Genomic DNA, 20339 nt, shown 5'->3' with positions numbered 1-20339 from the left:
TCACAAAAAACTTTTTGCTGTGGCCATGACTGTCCTGGTGCTGAGAGAGATATGCTTCTGTGTCTGGTCTTCAATCCAGGTCATTAGAAGTTTCTCCATGCCTGATATAGGCCCTTCTCGAATTTTTCTTAGTCTTGTTGCCTTCAATGAAGAAGATCCTTTAACAGCTTCTGTCATTTTTTTCTTCTTCTTCAAGATCATAGCCATGGTGGAATGGGACATGCCTGAATGGCGAGCAATAACCATCACTGATTTTCCACCTTCATAGTCCTTAATCACTTTTAATTTCATTTCCAGGTCAACCACTCAACGTGGCCTCTTACTGGCAAGATCACCAGAGGATTTTTACACTTTGGGGCCATGATGAACAAAACAACACAAGATTAAATCAAGCACAAGAGAAAAATGATGCAATTAAGAGACACAAGAAACACAAGATGTATGAGGCTGCTGCAGAGTAATACAGCATACTGTTTCACAGTAAACTTTTTTTTAAATACGGAGAAAGAGTACACTCTAAAATAATAATAAAAAGTATAGCAAACCAGTAACATAGTTCTTTATTATCACTACCAATTATTATGTACTGTACCTAACTGTATGTGCTATACTTCTATATGACTACAAGTGCAGGTTTGTTTATACCAGCATCACCATAAACACGTGAGTAACGTGTTGCACTACGACCTCATGACATCACTAGGCAAAAGGAATTTTTTCAGCTCCATTATAATCTTATGGGACCACCATCAAATATGCGATGTCATTGACCAAAACATCGTTATGTGGCACGTAACTATATTTCTATTCTATACACAGCAGTTAGACTCAAATGCCACTTCCATTCTTCCCAGTACAAGTAACTGAAATAGTTCTTCATTGGCTGCTTATCATTCATTCTTCATCTGCCCTTCAGAATGTCTCAATTTGATTTCTCTGCTCCTCTTGTTACAATCTCTGCTCCAGGTAGTCAGAGCCATCCATATGTGCACTGTATGCCCAAGGCTTCCTTTTGCCCATGAACTTCTCCATGCCTAAGAGGTCCTTCTATGTTCATTTTCCGAAACTTCCTTCAAAGTCTGGCTCATGGGGGCCGGCCCGGTGGCATAAGCGGTTAGGTGCGCACGCTCCACTGCAGCGGCCTGGGGTTTGCAGGTTCGGATCCTGGGCGAGCACCAATGCCCCGCTTGTCAAGCCATTCTGTGGCAGCGTCCCATATAAAGTGGAGGAAGATGGGCATGGATGTTAGCCCAGGGCCAGTCTTCCTCAGCAAAAAAAGAGGAGGATTGGCAGATGTTAGCTCAAGGCCGATCTTCCCCACAAAAAAAAAAAAAAAGTCTGGCTCAGAGTTTCTGAAATCTTTCCGAATTAACCCTATCAAAGGGAACATTCTTTACTCTGGTATCACTGTTCAGCGCTGATGCCCTCAGTTTATACTATACTAACTTAAAATTCTTGACATGTTACATAAGTGTTCTAAATTTTCAGTCTGACTGTGTCAGCTAAGCACTAAGTTCCTTGTTGGCTACAGCACTATGGCACTTGTTTTCTTATAAAAGAAATTCAGAGAAGCTAACCAGTCACTAGTTTCCTAAAGTCAAATACAGTAGGACACAAAATTTATGGAATTCCTACATGTTATTAAAGTAAAATTAGAAAGTACAGGAAATCAAGGAGCAGATTTTAATAGCTTTTAAATTCTCAGTGGGGGTACATTTGATGGAGCACTGAGGACCAGGTGCTTGCTAAATGGTCTGCATTCACTATCCCTTTTAATCCTCACAGTAAGTATAAGAAGTAGGGAATTATGCAGACTCCTGACAAGAAACACAAGGCCCAATCATATAGGATTTAATTCATTGGGGCTCAAACTTGAGTGCACAATGGAATTAACTGGGAGATCAAAAACTCCTGGCGCCTGTGTCCCAGCCCCAGGGGTTGTGATTTAACGCGTTTGGGGTGTTGGCCTGGAACAGCCAATTTTTTTTTAATTCTTTTATTCTTTTTATTTTTATTTTTTGTGAGGAAGATTAGCCCCGAGCTGACATCTGTTGCCAATCCTCCTCTTTTCGCTGAGCAAGATCGGCCCTGGGCTAACACCCATGCCCATCTTCCTCTACTTTGTATGGGACGCCACTACAGCATGGCTTGACAAGCAGTTCGTCAGTGTGCGCCCGGGATTCAAACCGGCGAACCCCGGGGCTGCCACTGCAGCGGAGCTCGCGCACTTAACTGCTACGTCGCCAGGCCGGCCCCCTGGAATAGCCATGTTTTATTTAACCTAGAAGCTGGCAAAATAGGGTCCAAATAATAACATTTTACAACTGCCCACAGCTTGAAGCGACTTCTTCAGAAAATCTTATGTTCTCTGCACTTGCTATAGTCTCAATAATTCAGGTGGTTGGTAATAATGCCAGCTGTAACAATGGAACATTTTGGAACATTCAACATACTGTGAGTGGGAGGTTCTAAATAAATGACTCCTGCACTGAGCTACAGAATTTACAAATAAATATTTTATTCTTGCTCTCAAGTACATGAAATAACTAGGATTGGACTAACAAAATATTGCCCTGACATAGACAGACAAAAGGTCATATTTATTTTAAAGCTAAGAATATTAGTAACTAATATTCAAACTGCTTATGTCTCCAACTTATTTTTTAAGTTTCATAAGTAGTTTAATACTATAAGTAACCCTCTAACCTTCTACTCCAGGCTTGCCTTGAATACTCAATTTTGCAATGATATAAATTAGCTTAATTCTCGTTAGAAATGCCACAAATACAGATTCTAAAAAACAGTAATTTGAAGGTTTCACATTCAATTGAAAAATAGGTAGTAAAAACATGACAACTAAGGTGACAGAGAACAAAGTGCTTTTCAGGACAATGTTCATCTCATTTATACCAAAAAGAATGTTTCTCCCTAATAAGGAACTTGTATTTACAAGTGCAAAAAAAAGAAAAAAGTACAAACAAAAACCCACCCAACTTGACCATCCCCTGAGCACCACAGTAAAACCTACTGTTTATATCCCAATTTTTTAAAATCTTATGTTTCAAACACATCTCAAAGTAATTCTCTTAGTAGCCTTAAGCATGTGTGTTCTGCTAGAAAATGACTAGAATGAATGATGAAATAGGTGTTATTCCCTCACCACGTGTTCACAAGTTCCTCCCGCACCATACCTTTATCCCTGGGGTCCACGAGCAGGTCATCGGCTGAACAGGGGCTCTCCTCGCTGCCCTCGGTGGAGATGGTGAGGAATGACGTGGGGGACACAGACTGACAGCGGCTGCTGTTGTTGCTTCCCCTGTCTGCCCCGCCGGGGGTCTGTGTGTCGATGCTGCGTGTGCTGCTGCTTCTCTGCACAAGGGGAGGAGGTGCACGATGGCCATCGGGAATATCTTGTGGCTGTTATAAAATTTTTAAAATGTGTATCTATTACTGATTTTGAAATTCACCCAGCAATGCACCCAATGTCCACTGCACCCAAAATCAACCTACCCCTGCTGTTCCAGAAGACTCACAAATCAGAAATCCCCTACTTATCAGGCCTTACGAGAAAGAAGCCTTTGTGTTGCTCCGTTAGTGACACCCTAGTCTAACCTGACTCCGCCACCAGACACTGGGCAGCACGGGCAGTGACTCTGTATTCCCAAGGTCTGCTACACGACAGACAGGTGGCCAACGCTTGCTGAATGATGACTTGCATTGAGTTACTTACGTGCTCAATATTATTTTTAAAGTTATAAAGAAGGGCCATGGTGAAGAGGAGAAATCGAGGCTAACGCTAGGCTCCATACTAGAAAAGGTCATCCACTGTGTGAACTACTGATACCTGATGACCAGTCCTGTTACCTTCTACCCCTGCCCACTTTCCCCAGAAAGAGTTTTGTTCAAAGTAACCTTCCTAAATGACGGAAAGGTTAATCCCAGTAGTGCTAATTATAGGAGGAAATCAAGGAGAAGATACAGAGGAAAGCTTGTGTGGCTCACTTAGCAAGGAAACCGGCTCCCTGCACACCTGTGGTTCATTTACCTTTATTACATCAGGGAAAGGTTCCCCATCATGCAGTATGGAGAAGGAGGGTGTGGGAAGTAGTGTTTTCTCTAAGCTAAACCAACCTTTAATCTTAAGGGAGAGGATCTTAAGCACCAATAAAATACTACTTCAAACTCCCTAATTCCTCTTTCACTGAAGAATGAAAGCTTAACTATACACTGTGACATGGTTTTAAATATAAACAGGAAATTTTCTCACCATGTCTTACATATGAATCATTCTTATGTGTGTTACAGTTAGTACAATACACACTCTTATGAGTTTTATAGGTAAGCAGAATTGCACTTCATGATACAGTCAACCAAACAGTAACTGACAAACAATAAGGAACAGGTAGATTCATGCTTAGAAAGTATGCGATGTCATAGCCTTCCCTCCCCAACAAATTAGCTAAATTTTTGCTAAATGGAGTCACAGCAAATGAAAAGTATATCACCTGTCTAGTGATTTTTAAATGCAGATCAACAAAAAGTAGTTTCTGTTCAAGGATCCAAATTTAAGTTACATCAGTTGTCTCTGTGAGATATAAGAAATGAAAACTTCTCATTCACTTCCCAAGGTCAAAGTTTTTCAAAAGAGATAAATTTTCATTCTCTCTCAACAAGAAGGAAGAAACCTAACTAAATATGGAAAAAAAAATTATAGATCTTTTAATAATTAGAACAGTAAATGTGTAAGGATGATTTTAAGATACCAGATTACTTACTATAAGTTGTTCCTCCTTTTCCCCGGTCTCTTTAATAATTATTTCAATCTCCTGATTCAGTCCTTCCACACTATTCCGGAACCGGGAGCCTGTTGACTTGGTGATGGGGATTACTGGAATGAGAGCACTCTTTGGAACAGGAGCCTCAAGAAGAAATGGTGCAGTGGGGAGAAGAGAGGTTTACTGTTACCTTTCAATTCTCTAAATTCAAGTACACTTCCACTGGACACGAGGAACTTTAAAATAAATCAAAAGTTTGTAGGCCTCAGAAAAAGTGTGAGTAACCAAACCTGCTCCCTGGTATACATGAAATATAATTTAAAGTCAAAACCCCAGACAACCAGGTTAGAATTTCAGAAGTTTATTCATATCTATGAGGTACTGTAAAGGGATTAGGGACAAAGGAAAATAGGAAAAGAATGTTAATCTCAGAAATTCTTTTATGACTCTAACAGAGTTCAGATTTCAGAACATAACTGTGAAGTCTTCTAGTGCCACAACTATCTATATTCCAGGAAAGAAACAACAATAAAAGTGATTTATCAAAAAAAAAAATATCCTGGTTGGAAAAGCAAAATCACTTCCAATGTCCATATATAGCAGCAAGACTGTAGATATGAGAATAACTTCCCTGTGAAATTTAATTATTTATACTTTCACTGTAATGGTTTTAATGTGTTTTGCTCAGGAAAGAAAATGATATAATGCGTTTTCTCCTTTTTCCAAAGCCTCTAATTTTTTTTAATAATTTTTTTCCCACTGGCACAGTATTATTTGTGAAAAGAAATAACTGATTATATAATTACAGGATGTTACTTGGTTTCCTGACAAGATACTCAAAATAAAATATGAAACTAGAATTGCAGAGGTATCGCCCAAGTTAACAGCAACAGTATGCCAGAAGACCATCTCATGTATTGCCCTGCTGTCTGGTAAAGAAATGAGATGAACTCATCCTTCACTTAGGGAGGCTTCTTTGAAAAACCTCTCTTTTAAGGGACGGTGGGCAAGGAGACAAAGGTAACAGGCCTTTAATCAGTTATCATAGTTTTCATTCAGTGGATAACCTTGTCGTCTGATATAGAGCTACTTAGTGTTAAAGCTGTATTCCCCCTCTTTTATTCCTGCTCACCTTTATAATTAAAAATTTTAAAAAACAAGCAAAACACAACTTGCACAAAAGAACACAACACAAAAGAAACTTGTGAGAAAAAAGCCAAAGCTTCAATCTGGAGTGCCAAGGCGGCACTTTCTCAGTGCTCACTTTCCCCCCATGTGAGATGGGAACTCAACCCCCATGCCAGAGAGCAGCTCTGAGGATGGAATGAGAGGAGTGTGGCATGGTGCCAGCCCACAATGATGGATACACAACAAACAGGAGCTACAAGTTCTGTGTGTTTTCCCTACTATGTATTTTATTCTTAAAATAATCCTTGCTTGTCTTTTCACAATTTTTTTTTGGTGAAGGAGATTGGCCATGAGCTAACATCCGTTGACAATTTTCTTTTCTTTTTTTTTTTTTTTTTTTGGCTGAGGAAGATTAGTCCTGAGCTAACATCTGTGCCAACATTCCTCTATTTTGTATATGGGATGCCGCCACAGCCTGGCTTGATGAGCGGTATGTAAGTCCACGCCCGGGAACTGAACCTGAGAAACCTGGGCCGCCGAAGTGAACCACACAAACTTACCACTACATCACCAAGCAGGCCCTCTTTTCACAATTTTTTTCAAGTATCATTTATTTTCTTCTACATATGGTGTCTTCTAATTTCCCCTCCTCTTTAATCCGTTTCCCCCCCCTCTTTAATCCCTCTGTTCCCCAATCTTATCTCCATACCCTTAAGCTTCTCATATTATTTATTCCCTTTTCTAGTCTCAGTATCGACTATCAAAGGAATGTGAAAAATCTTAAGTTTGGATATTATCTAGGTGTTTTATAGAGAAAATGTTTTCAAATCCACATCTTTGAGCCATTCCCTACAGTGTAGATCTTTCGGGCACTAATAATCCATTTCCAAAGTTGTTTTTTGAGGAAAATCTTTGCCACATCAATGAATCATTCTCTTGGTCTCAGTCGTTGTCGCTCAACACTTTCCTGGTCAGCCTCTGTCCGCTTCATCCGTGCTAACAACTCTACATCCGCCCTGGCTGGCGGCTAAAGCACAGTCGGCCCTGTCAATCAGTACTGGTTGGAAAATAAAACTTGAACTCGCTGACACTCCATAATTATCAAAATTTAAATGTGATATAACCTAGTGTCGGTTAAACTAATTCCAAATAACGTAGAGTGGCCTGTAAGGTAAAAACGATCAGATTTTTAGGAGGTGAATGGGAGAATTATTTTGTAAATTCACAAATAGAAAATTAAGGGACTAAAACTTGACCCACATGTCTTCAATGGGTTACTTATCCTTTTTTTTTGGTTCGCTCTTTCTTCAAACAAAAACATAAATACTATGTTCAGGTAAAAAAAAACCCAAAAACTAACGTCTCAATATTTTCTGTTCTATCTATTGTAACAAAGCCTCATCTATCCCAGATACTTCACAAAAGCAAAGTTAAAGAACATTCATTCTTCCTTTATTTCTTCAAGTTTATCTGACCAAAAGTCAACATGTACGTACACAACACACACACATTTATATTCCACACAGAAAGACAGACTATTCTCCCAAAATCTCAAGAGTAAGCTATATAATTCTGAATTCAAACAATTCTGAAATGTGTGGCTATATTTTCTAATGAGAATATATTCTTGAAATAATCCTTAAAAATATGACATTTTAAGCATCTGAGGGCTTTGTCCACTTTGGAAACCACTGACACGTGAAAGAGTCTCTCTTCTAAGAAACTTGGCAGCATTTATTCTTCATAACAGATAGTTCCCCCCTGAATTTCCAGGGAAAGAACCACTCAAAAAAGTATGTGAGAATTCTTTTCTAACCGTAACAAATCCATTGTAAGCCCAAGAAGAAGAGCTTTTGTGAACTAGTGGTTGTAGACTTCTCCACTATCAGAAGAGCAGGACTGTCCCTGACTGTTCAGTGACACTAAAGGAATTTCCCAGTAAAAATAATCTTCCACATACCATGAAGCCCAAACAAAAAACTGTAATAACTTGGAAGTCCTATCAAGGAAAAAAATCAGAGTCCCCAAAATTTTCAAACTTCTCAACCAAATAAAGGAAAACCTATCCCTAGGAAAGTATAAATACAGAAGCAGCTTTCAGCACACAGAAATCAGACCCAACAAAATGGCCAAAATTAGGGAAATACTCTACAGAATCTGAAACATTAAAAATGTTCCTGAAGCACTTGTAATAACAAACATTTTTCCATGTTAAATACAAAAAAACATTATAATAAAGTCTAACATATGGTATGATCTCAACAAGAAATGCAAAGGGAAAAAAACACTTAGAAGAAAAAATGTTAGAAACAGCTCTTTAGAGGGTGAAACTCTGGATGATGTTTTTCTATTTGACTTGGGGGAAAAAACACCTTTATTGAGATATAATTTTCCTACTTGATGTTTTTTTCGTTTCTAAAATTTCTGTAATAAGCATGTTAAACACTTTCATAATAATAAAAGCTTTAAAAAATAAGTTGAACATGGAACTGGTAGAGAAGCCTGCTGGAAAACACAACTGGTTTACTTCTTTTGTATTAAGCTGCTACCTCAAACAGCCTAAAATTTACTGAGCAATTATTATGTGCCAAGAATTGCATTCAGTGTCTTGTAACATTCTGTCCCATTTAACCCTCGGGACAACACAACAACCAGGTAACATCACAATGCAGAGCGCCTGAGGAACTTCCTACAGCTAGCAGCCGGCAGGACCAGACCTGCAGCTGAACGGTCCGACCTCAGAGCACCTGTGCTCGTCCCCTACACTGTCATGACCTCTCAGGTTACTTCCGGGTTCTTTTTTACCATCTAATCTAATTCATTATTTCCATACAATTATATTTGTATTTTACGTATTTGTTTTTTATGTTGGTAGATATTTTTTATAACAGCTTATTGAAAAATAATTCACATACCACACAATTCACCCATTTAAAGTGTAGAACTTTTGCTTTTTTAATGGTTATAGAACAGAACTGTGCAACCATCACCCCATTTTAGAATCACACACACAAAAAAAATCCCTCACCCATTAACAGTCACTCCCCACTTCCTCCCAGCTTTCCCAACTCTAGGCAACCACCAATCTACCAATCTGTCTATGGGTGTACCTATTCTGGACATTTTATATAAGTGGAATCATATAATATGTGTCCTTTTTTTGTGCCTGGCTTCTTTCACTTAGCATAATGTTTTCAAGGTTTGCCCATGTTGCAGCATGTATCAGTACTCCATTCCTTTTATTCCTTAATAATATTCCATTGTATGGATATACCAATTTTATTTATCCATTCATCGTCTGATGGGTTCATCAGACATTTGGGCTGTTTCCAAATTTTGGCTATTGTGAACCATGCTGCTATGAACATTTGTGTAAGTTTTTATGCGAATATGTTTTCAATTCTCTTGGGTACATACCTTAGAGAGGAAGTGCTGGGTCATATGGTAACTCTGTGTTTAGCCTTTTGAGGAACTGCTAGACTGTTTTCCAGAGTGGCTATACCATTTTACATTCCTATCACCAATATATAAGGCTTCCAATTTCTCCACATCCTCAGTAACACTTATATCTTTTATAATTTTAGCCATCCCAGTGGGTACAAAGTAGCATCTCACTGGAATTTTTAATTGCATTTCCCTGTCAACAAGCGACACGGAGCCTCTTTTTTCACGTGCTTATTGGCTATTTGTATTTCTTCCTTGGAGAACTCTCTATTTAGATCCTTTGCTCGTTTTTAAATTGGGTTGTTTGTCTTTCTATTATTGAGTTGCAAGAGTTCTTTATATATTCTAAATACAAGTGCTTTATCAGATATATGATTTGTAAATATTTTCTCCTATTTTGTGGGTTGTCTTTTCACTTTTTGATGGTGTCCTTTGAAGGACAAAAGTTTTAAATTTTGATATAGTCCAATTTATCTACTTTTTCTTTTGTTGCTTGTGCTTTTGGTGTCACATCTAGCCAACCACTGCCTAATCCAACATCACATTTATGCCTATGTTTTCATCTAAGAGCTTTTAGTTTTTGCTCTTACATTTAGGTCTCTGATCCATTTTGAGCTACTTTTGTATATGGTGGAAGGTGGGTAAATATATTTTTAGAATCATGTTGGGTTTGTCTTTTTGTGTGAGGAAGATTAGCCCTGAGCTAACTGATATCCAATGCCAATCCTCCTCTTTTTTTGCTGAGGAAGCTCGGCCCTAGGCTAACATCCATGCCCATCTTCCTCTACTTTATATGGAACGCCGCCACAGCATGGCTTGATGAGCGGTGCAGAGCGCGTGCACTTAACTGCCACACCACCAGGCTGGCCCCTAAAATCATGTTTTAAAGGCTAGAACTGGCATTATCCTTTACTCCTATTTCTCTATCATTCCCATCTCTCAACCATCAGCTAACACAGAGCCTAAAAACTCAGTCTCTGAAGTCAAAATGCCTGCAATAGAATCCCAACTTTGTCTCACATGACTTTGAACAAGATACCTGACCTCTCTGGGCGTTAATTTCCTCTTCTGTGAAATGGGGATAATAACAATCCCCACCTCAAAGATGAGGATTAAATGCTAATAATATATACAAAAACTGAGTAGAGTGCTTGCCAGACAGGAAGCACCATTATTACTTTCTAAATGTCACTCAGATTTGTCCCTTCTCTCCAGCTTGACAGGTTCTACCTTTCTTTAGGCCACATCATTTCTTACTTGGATTATAAATCCTATTCTTAAATGGTTTTTCTGCCTCTAACCTTGTCCTCTCCCAAATTCACTCTCTATTCTCAACTCATAATGCCTTAAAATGTGTATCTGATCAGACATCAACCTCCTGCATTTAAAAAAATAGTCCCCCGGAGCCTCTAGGACAAACCCCAAACTTTTTAACAACTGAGACATGAAGACTTTCAGGTCTGGCTGCTATTTACCTCTCTAGCCCTAAGCTCTTACTACTACCCCTACCTGGGTGGCCATGATTTCTTTCACCTCTACAAGACTGGCTGAATCCTACTTATCCTTCAGGGATCAGCTAAGACACCACTTTCTCGGAGAAGCCTCTCTAGAGGGCTCCATAGCCTGTCCCAGGATAAATAACCCTTCCACAGCACTCTGAACTCGCCCCTCTCAACACACTCACTACATCGTAATAATTAACTGTTCACTTATATTTATCTGAGACTTGGTGGAAGGCAAGCCCAATATTTCATTTATCATTGCATCTCCTAATGAGTACTACAATACCAGCCATATGGTAGACATTTAATAAACGTTATGTGGTTGGAGGAATGGCTTCAAAAGTAAACATCTCAAAGTGGTACTTTTCACCACTAGAGAGAACCTACTAAAGCAAAGCCATTCCCATGACTTAATGAATAGTATTTTCATGTTCATAGTCTGAAAGTTGTGATTAAACATGAACAGCACTGTCACAGCTATCACGATGCACATATGCCTGGTCTCTGGTTGGCCACTAATACTCAACGAAACAAGTCAAGCAGTGGAGACGTTCGGCGTGTCAAGTGCACAAAACTCAAGCTACACGAATTTATTCTTCAAGGTACTCTATTTTCTAGCCCTTACCTTCTCTGCAAAGAGATGTTTTAGAATTAAACTTCACTATCCAATAATCTTTATTAAGCAAATTCAACTTGCAAGGGAAAAAAAAGGAAAATTTTGGATACTTTACTATTTTGCTGATTTTAATGCAACTTTAAAAAAATCACTTCAGAAACTTATAAACTCCTAAAACCCATCATTTAATTCAATAAAACTCAATGTTAACCCCTATTCTACTTGGAGTAAAATATGGGTTGGGAATAAAAAGTAGCCTCATCTCTTAGCAATACACATGAAATATTTATGGATGAACTAGAAGGACTGGAAGGTTGGTCAGTTCACCTGTGCAACATCTGGGTCTGTAGCCTTTCGAGAGTGAGAGGGTTTCATTTTTAATTAGTATTCCAACTTTGACAGTTATTAGTCTATTCAAATTTTTCATTTGTTATTTTGTCAATTTTACATTTTCTCTTTCTTCAGATATAAATCCAGGCTGTTTAGATTTTTAAATGTATTAGAGTATATTCATACTTCATAATTAAAATACCTTATATGTGGAAAAAAGCTATTGGAAACTACAACCAAACTATAAATTCGTGAAATCAAATTTGACCCAGGTATCAATATTTTAGGACAAAATTAGTTTGAAAAAATATATACCTCTACCCATACTTTCTCTCAAAAACAATGCACATATACTTGGCAACCATCAGAAGCTATCATCCTATAAAAGGGGTTAGCAAACTGTCCCCTGCTCGCTCCTTGCCAAGGCCCCATCCAATTTCAATTCAGGTAAAGAGAGATGCTCCCTGGGGGAGCCATCAAGAGCGGCTCACAGGGTTCCATTAAAGAATCGAAACAGCTAAAGGTTTTCCCCTACTAAAAGACTTCATGAGACAGCCATCATTATTATCCTTAACCTTCAGATGGGGAAACTGAGACACAGAAAGAACAGGTTATTTATCCATGGTCTGGTTCCATAGCCAATGCTTATCTCTCTGTATTGTTCTGCCTCTAATATACTGAATTGATAAAGACAAAACTACAGTAAATCAAAATATGCAATTAGCTATGTCTCCCAGAGGTCATATCACAGGTCACTAAAGGAAAATATTTTGTCAAACTAACCTTCTGGTTTTTTTATGAAGGCTGTGATTCAGTATTCAATCACTATTTCAAATATGCTTTTGGACATTTTTATCCTAAACAGTTACCTATGAAATACATCATCAGAAAAGCAACAAATCCCTGTCTGGATTTTGTGGTATCTGCGATCCTACCTGACACTGGTTAATAGCTGCATGGTTGCCATGGAATGGAGACTGTCTTTCTTTATCTCGATGATGCCGACTGCTGTGTTTACTTCTCTGCAATTGCTGGCGTAATTTTGCAATCTGAGACAGGGAAAAATAAGTGCGTCAGAGTGTTTCCCACACTAAATAAAACATATCCTTGCTTAATAAGAACCAGCCGAATTCAGCCTTAACTCTTTTGAGTTTTTAAACCATATCACAAAATTTGATTTATTGTATGAAATTTATATACATACACACACGTGTGTGCATATATATCTTTCATTTAAAGAGAAACAAAATTGTTTTCCAACACTGTTCTTAGCCTTCAAGCTTCCCAAGCACTAAACAAATGAAGTTTTCAGTATTTAGAATAAATTACATTATAGCTTTCACAAAGAATTAAAAAATAATGACAATTATTCTCTCATTGCCCTTACAATGAGTCAAATTTTAGACTCAGACTTCTTTATCAAACACCTAACCTTTAACAGCTCCAAAACTTAAGCAGGATTTAAAAATCAATTCAAGCCATGAAATACATTCACAGATACAATCTTTAAATAACAAATACAATTACAATCAATATCTCATATCATTCCTTGACTGAATTTTTCTGTTTTATTTCTACTTTATGTATAAAATGCAAATATCCTAATTATAGGCACAGAAAATGGTAATCAGAGCATAGGGCCATAATCAACTTGGTTATACTAGGTTACTGAATTTCAGAAATACTACCATTATATATAGAAATAATAAACGTGAATTTGTTGTATCACTACAATTTTATACATCTAATGTTTTATTATATTAACAAGTAAGGACTCTCACTAAAAACAAGGCAAAGAAAAACACATAATCAGGTTAAGTAATGTGTACATTTCCCCACTGAAATCTTTATCCAACCAACATAATAACTTTTTCTGTTATTTCTCAAGTAAACAAAACAACCACCAAAAAAAACAAAAAACAGAAACTGATAAATCCTTGCTGCCCACAACTTTAAGGAACTAGCCAACGAAGGAATGTAATTTCCACACCCACTTTCTTGGAACCATTTTCCTGACCTCTTTAAGTTGATCTGTACTGCCCCAGGATGCTGATCGCTTGTGAGACCCTTTCTTCTTTTCAGAGTATTCTTCAGCCCATGCACTCTCTGTCTTTAATTGGAAAAAGAGATAAAATAATCATTTAACAATAATGCATACTACATTTGTGACAACATGGATGGATCTTGAGGGCACTGTGCTAAATGAAATAAGTCAGACAAAGACAAACACTGCATGATCCCACACGGGGAATCTGAAAAACAAAAATAACCAAACTCACAGAAGCAGAGATCAGATCTGTGGTTACCAGAGCACCGGGGTTAGAGGAGGGGGGATTGGATGAAGGTGATCAAAAGGTACAAACTTCCAGTTATAAGATAAATAAGTACTGGGGATATAATGTACAACACGAATGACTATAGTTCATACTGCTGTAATGTATATAGAAAAGTTGCTAAGAGAGTAGATCCTAAAAGTTCTCATCACAAGGAAAAAAAAATTTTTGTAACTATATGAGGTGATGGATGTTAAACTTACTGTGGTAATCATTTCGCAATATACGTATGTCAAGTCATTATGCTGCACACCTTAAACTTATATAGTGCTATACATCAATTATATCTCAAAAAACTTGAAAAAAATTTCCTTTCTAAAAAAATTACATATACCATATTTTTCTGTTATAAAATACATTCCCATCACAGAAAAATTAGATACTAGAAAATTTTTAAAATAACACAAATTACCCACAACTCCCCCAGCACCAGTTACTTAATTACTATAATATTTTAGCCTATCTTTCATTTCTATTACTAATAAAAAATTAGTTATTATTTTTACATAATTACTAGTATAGCCTTTATTGAACAAATGCATACTAATAATAGCAAACACTCCTATGATCTTACTACATGCTAGGCACTGTGCTTTCTGAAAGCACAGTCAAGGATCTTCACTATATTATCTGATTTAATACACACAAAAAGTTCTACAAATTTTGCAGATAAGGAAGCTGTGACAATGAGAGGTTAGATAAGATGCCTAGGGTCTCACAGCTAGAAAGTAGCAAAGCCAAGCTATAAACCCAAGACTCCAGAGTGTGATCACAATCAACCTCTATACCACGTCTTGTCTTGCTTGGTATCTGCAAAACACAGCCTCAAATATGTTAAATCCTTAGTGGTTATACAAAATCCAGAATTTCAAAACACTGTATCAGAAAAAAATACAAATGAGTTCTTGGCACAAGAAAATTTGCACAAACTCAACCATAATAAGACAAATGCAAGTTAAAACTTCACTGAGACTGGGCCATCTAGTAACATTCACCCTCCTCCATTGCTAGTGGGAGTGTAGATTAGTACAGCCTTTACGGAAGGATTCAGCAATGCTGTCCAAGTTACAAATGGACATACTGTTTGACACAGCACCCTCTCTTTTGGTAATTTATGCTACAGATATACACAATGTATACCTTTATGCACAAAATGACATATCATATTATTCCCTGTAGCACTGTTTTTACAACTAAAAGATTAGAACAATGTAATCAGAGGATTGGCTAAATAAATTATGATATATCTTTACAAGAGAATACTATGCAGCTATAAAATATGAATAAGGAAATTCACGATGTACTGATACAAAATAATCTCCATGAGAAATTGTTAAGTGAAAAACTCAAGACTCACTACAGTTATATGGCAACTACCTTTAGATAGGTCTGCAAGAAAGAATCTACACATATGTAAAGTATCTATGGAAGAACACAAATGGTAACAAAAGAAACTGTACCTCTTGAATTCTGCACTGTATGAATGAATGCACAGCCTAGTGAAAACAATACTTCTCTATACATAAGGGGGGAAAAAACCTTTTAAGGTAAGAGGGAATCTTTCTATGTGGACAGAGTGATGTCCTTATGTGAAAAACAAGGTTGCAGAAGAACGTACAGAATGTGCTATCTCATATTTAACGAAAAAAAAATCTTTTTTTTGCAACTTCCAAGGTAAAAACTGATTTAGGAGAGGGTCACCGATGGATACTAAAACCGTTACTAGGTTAAGTTACTAGGAAAAGTTACTAGGGAACATAATATTCACGTGGTGCAAAAAAGTACTCCACAGATTACTTGCTAATTGCAAAAGAAAGAAGTATCTCCTTTACAAATACGTAGGATAATTCATAAAATAACAATGTTATTAACACCAAAAAAAAAAAAAAAAGGATGAGAATGAGCTCTTCTAAATTAAAAGGGACTAAGAAGAAACCAAGGACAATACATGAATCTCATATTGGATCTTGGTTCAAAAAAAAAAAAAGAAATCTTAGGGAAATTTTAACATAGACTAGATGTCACGTGATATTAAGGACTTAGTGATTTTCCCAGGTAAGCTAATGCTACTATGGCCATACAGGAAATATCCTTATTCTTAGAATATATATGCTGAAGAATTTAGGGATAACATGTCATGGTATCTGCAACATACTTTCAGAAAGCGCGGCAAACACATACACACATACAAAGACTGGTAAAGCGAATATGGCTAATGTTTAAACTGTTGAATCTAATGACAGCTTAGCATTCTTTCAATTTTTTTGTATGTTGAACATCTTCTTAGTAAAAAGTTAGAGGGGGGAAAAAGAGAATCTTAAGTCATATCAATTGAAATTTTATGAAATTCATTTAGGACAATTCCATGAAGAAATAGTTCTGTCAAAAAGTATTAGACCAACAAATAAATGCAGAAAGAATGACAACAGAGTTAGAAAATCATCATTTGGAACTACTACAGTAATTACTCACTTAAGCAAGAATCATCAATGAACGCTAAAACCAAGGGGTGAAAGTTTGTCAGGGAGCAGGATATTTACAGTCTCAAATATTTCCCCCCAGATTGCTCATTAGCTATGAAGGGAATCTGGTGGATGGAACTTATCATTGATGTCACACACCTCTTGATACACATGCAAAGGGAGGATATTCCCACCAAGAATGGAATAACTTGAATCTAATCATGAAAAAAACAGATAAACCCAAGTTGAGAAGGTTCAATAAAAAATACTGGCTTGCACTCTTAAAAAATGTCAGTGTCATGAAAGACAAAGAAAAGCTGAGGAACTGTTCTAGATTAAAGGATACTAAAGAAACATGACATCTAAATGCCACGTGTGGGGGCCAGCCCGGTGGCACAAGTGGTTAAGTGCGCGTGCTGCGCTGCGGCGGCCCGGGGTTCACAGGTTCGGATCCGGGCACGCACTGACGCACCGCCTGTTAAGCCATGCTGTGGTGCTGTCCCATATAAAGTAGAGGAAGATGGGCACGGATGTTAGCTCTGGGCCAATCTTCCTCCAGAAAAAAAGGGGAGGACTGGCATTGGATGTTAGCTCAAGGCTAGTACTCCTCACAAAAAAATAAATAAATAAATGCCATGTGTGCTCCTTAACTGGATCCTGGCTTATAGGAGCAACTGCTACAGAGAATATTATTAGGGAAACTGAAAAAATTTGTATGTGTACCACATATTAAATAATAGTATTGTATCAAAGCTAAATCTCCTGGATTTGGTAATTATACTGGCAATACTTTTTAAAATCCTTGTTCGTATATATGCTGAAGAATGTCTGCAAATAATACCAACAGTAATAATAACAATTATGTGTACACAAAGAAATAAAGCAAAATATGGAAAAATGTTTATTGGTGAATATAGGTGAAGAGTATATTGGTGTTCACTAAAAAGTCACAATTCTCATGACTTTTCTATAAACTTGAGACTTCTTTCAAAATAAAAAGTTTTTAAAAATTAGGAATACTAAATATATTAAGTATAAAAATTAATTCAAGGAAAAGCAAAGGAATATAAAAGTTTCCTATAGATTTAAGAACAAATTAACTATAAGAAGAACAAGAGTATTGATTAGCAAGACAAACAAAAATAAGCATAAAGAGCAACAGATTGCTTTGCTAATTTCAGTGATAAGATGTTCAGGCAGGAAAAAATACTTGGCAAAAGTCATTAAGTTTACTTAAACTCCTAATTCAAAAGATAATTGCTTTCTTTGTTCAAGTAAGCTGTGTCTTTATTATAAGACACTCTCAGGTATTAGTAAAAAGTAAAATCGAGTTTTAACTGTTTCAATTTTGTTCAGTCTTGCACCGTATACCAGAAAGCTATTAAGCATCTACTAACGCGTGAGGCACTGGACCAGGTACTGGCTTAGAGAGGAAACACAGTTCTTATTCTCAAAGAGCCTTTTCTAGGAAAGAAGACATAAAAAGCCAATTATGATATCATGTGATGACAGAGGTCCCCTAAGAAAAGCACCTAACCCAGAACTGGAAGGACAGGGGAAGCAGATAGGCAAGATTACGGAATGGGGATGGGGGGAGACTGCTATGACCATTAGAGCATAAGTTATCCAGGCAGATGATGGGAAAGCACTCCAAACAAAATAGAGAAGCTGCGAAGCATGAGTGAGTGGAGTACACAGGGCACTGCAGGTTCATTATGGAGAGTTGGGGTCTACATTCAAAATTATTATTTTTTTTTTTTGCTGAGGAAGATTGGCCCTGAGCTAACATCTGTGCCCATCTTCCTCTATTTTGTATATGGGATGCTGCCACAGCATGGCTTGATGAGCTGTGCACAGGTTCACACCTGGGATCCGAACCTGCAAACCCCAGGCCACCAAGGCGGAGCTCCTGAACTTAACCACTATGCAACCCAGCCAGTCCCCCAAAATGTTTTTTAACAGATAAAAAAAAATCAGTTACACAATCAAGAAACTATTTGTTTTAAAGGATTCCGTGATGTAACTAGTTCTCCATTTGTTACGCTGCCACTAGCCTGTTTAAAAACAGTATGTACAGAGCCACTGACGTAGAGAAATCCGATCTAATGTGAAAACAGGAAAGGACAGGAACACCAGTCAAGTGGTAAAGCATCTGGAAACGCAGATGATTTCAGAATCCTAGGCTTACCCAGGTAAGGCAAAGCTATTGCGAGGCAACTACAGGGCTTACACTGAGGTTATTAGATTTAGGTCTGAAATAAAAATTTTAACACTCTCCTTTCTTCTTAATATTACACTCCAATTTTAACCAGTAGACCAAGGTTTTACTCAAAAAGTAATTATTATTATTTTTTTTGCTGAGGAAGATTCACCCTGATCTAACATCTGTGCCAATCTTCCTCTATTCTGTATGTGGGTTGCCGCCACAGCATGGCTGCAGAGGTGGGTCCACGCCCAAGATCCAAACCTGAGAACCCGGGCCACCAAAGCGGAGTGTGCCGAACTTAATCACTATGCCAAGGGGCTGGCCCCAAAAAGGATTTTTTTAAAAAAGCTAATCCACCTTTTCAGTATTTTCATTTCACAACAGTAAGATATAAATTTTTTAGTGTTGCTTATATCTATCAAACATATAAAAGAGTGATTTCTTTTTTTGCTATAAATTCCAGAATATTCTTCCAAAAAAAGGAAACAACCTCTAAACAAGTTTGTAGACTTATAAACATCCACCTTCAGTAATTCAACATTATTTTAGTCTCTAATTTACCAAATACTTCATTTCATTAGGTTTTAATCACAGGCCATTTTACAAAGTTTCTGAACTTGGATCTTAATTTCAAGCCAATGCATCAACTGGAAAAATAAAACAATTTAATAAGCTATTAATCAAAATCAACCTCTGAAGAAGAAAAAATAGGCTCTGAAATGTAGGACTTACAAGAAAAAATAATAACGTAAGATTTTTAAAAGCAAAATATGACTGCTTTATGCAATAAATGAACAAAATAAATAAGAAAGAAAACCAGACACCAATTACATGAGTCACAAATTCACATACCCTAACAAGCCACCTCTAAGAGGTTAGGAAGCTGGGAAGAGAATATCTTTCGAGTCAAAAGAATGCCAAATAATCCAACCACACATACAAATTATATTCCCTCTCCCTAAAATGATATAGTCAGAAAATACAAAAGGCACCCCCTGGAAATTAGATAGATCAAATTAAATTTTTTTTTTTTTAAGATTTTATTTATTTTATTTTTTCCCCCCAAAGCCCCAGTAGATAGTTGTATGTCATAGCTGCACATCCTTCTAGTTGCTGTATGTGGGACTCAGCCTCAGAATGGACGGAGAAGTGGTGCCTCGATGCGCACCCGGGATCCGAACCCGGGCCGCCAGCATCGCAGCGCGCGCACTTAACCACCAAGCCACAGGGCCGGCCCTGATCAAATTAAATTAATGAAACTGCAACCCAGTTAGATAATGCTGGGAATACAAATTAGTGTCACCTTTTTGGAGGGCAAACTGGTAAATGGTCAGTTTCTAAAAGAATCTTTAAAGGAATGTGGGAGGAGGGGGAAGAGAGGTTCGTGACAGTGTAGTATTAAGCTCTGTACCAAACTCTAAAGCAGAAATGGCAAATCAGTTTCGTAGACAGTTACTCTCCTGGACCACGCCTGCTCCACTGGAAACGGCATGCTACAGCACTGTGCCAGAAGGATTCTCGGGCTATTTGAGCTCACAGGGAA

General features: G+C 37.4%; 1 protein-coding gene across 1 annotated transcript in view; it reads right to left on the bottom strand.

Moving 5' to 3' along the window:
• Positions 1-20339, bottom strand: part of FAM117B (family with sequence similarity 117 member B) — a 72475-nt gene that overhangs the window by 9509 nt on the left and 42627 nt on the right. Inside the window, exons 3-6 of the mRNA XM_058549622.1 lie at positions 13813-13905; positions 12731-12844; positions 4776-4919; positions 3192-3417 (exon numbers count right to left, since the gene is read on the bottom strand). Coding sequence (XP_058405605.1) covers positions 3192-3417; positions 4776-4919; positions 12731-12844; positions 13813-13905 — 577 coding nt within the window. The remainder of the gene's footprint in view (positions 1-3191; positions 3418-4775; positions 4920-12730; positions 12845-13812; positions 13906-20339) is intronic.

The sequence above is a fragment of the Diceros bicornis genome, chromosome 10, assembly GCF_020826845.1.
Source record: "Diceros bicornis minor isolate mBicDic1 chromosome 10, mDicBic1.mat.cur, whole genome shotgun sequence".
NCBI lineage: Eukaryota > Metazoa > Chordata > Mammalia > Perissodactyla > Rhinocerotidae > Diceros > Diceros bicornis.
This window is presented reverse-complemented; position numbering and strand designations above follow the sequence as displayed.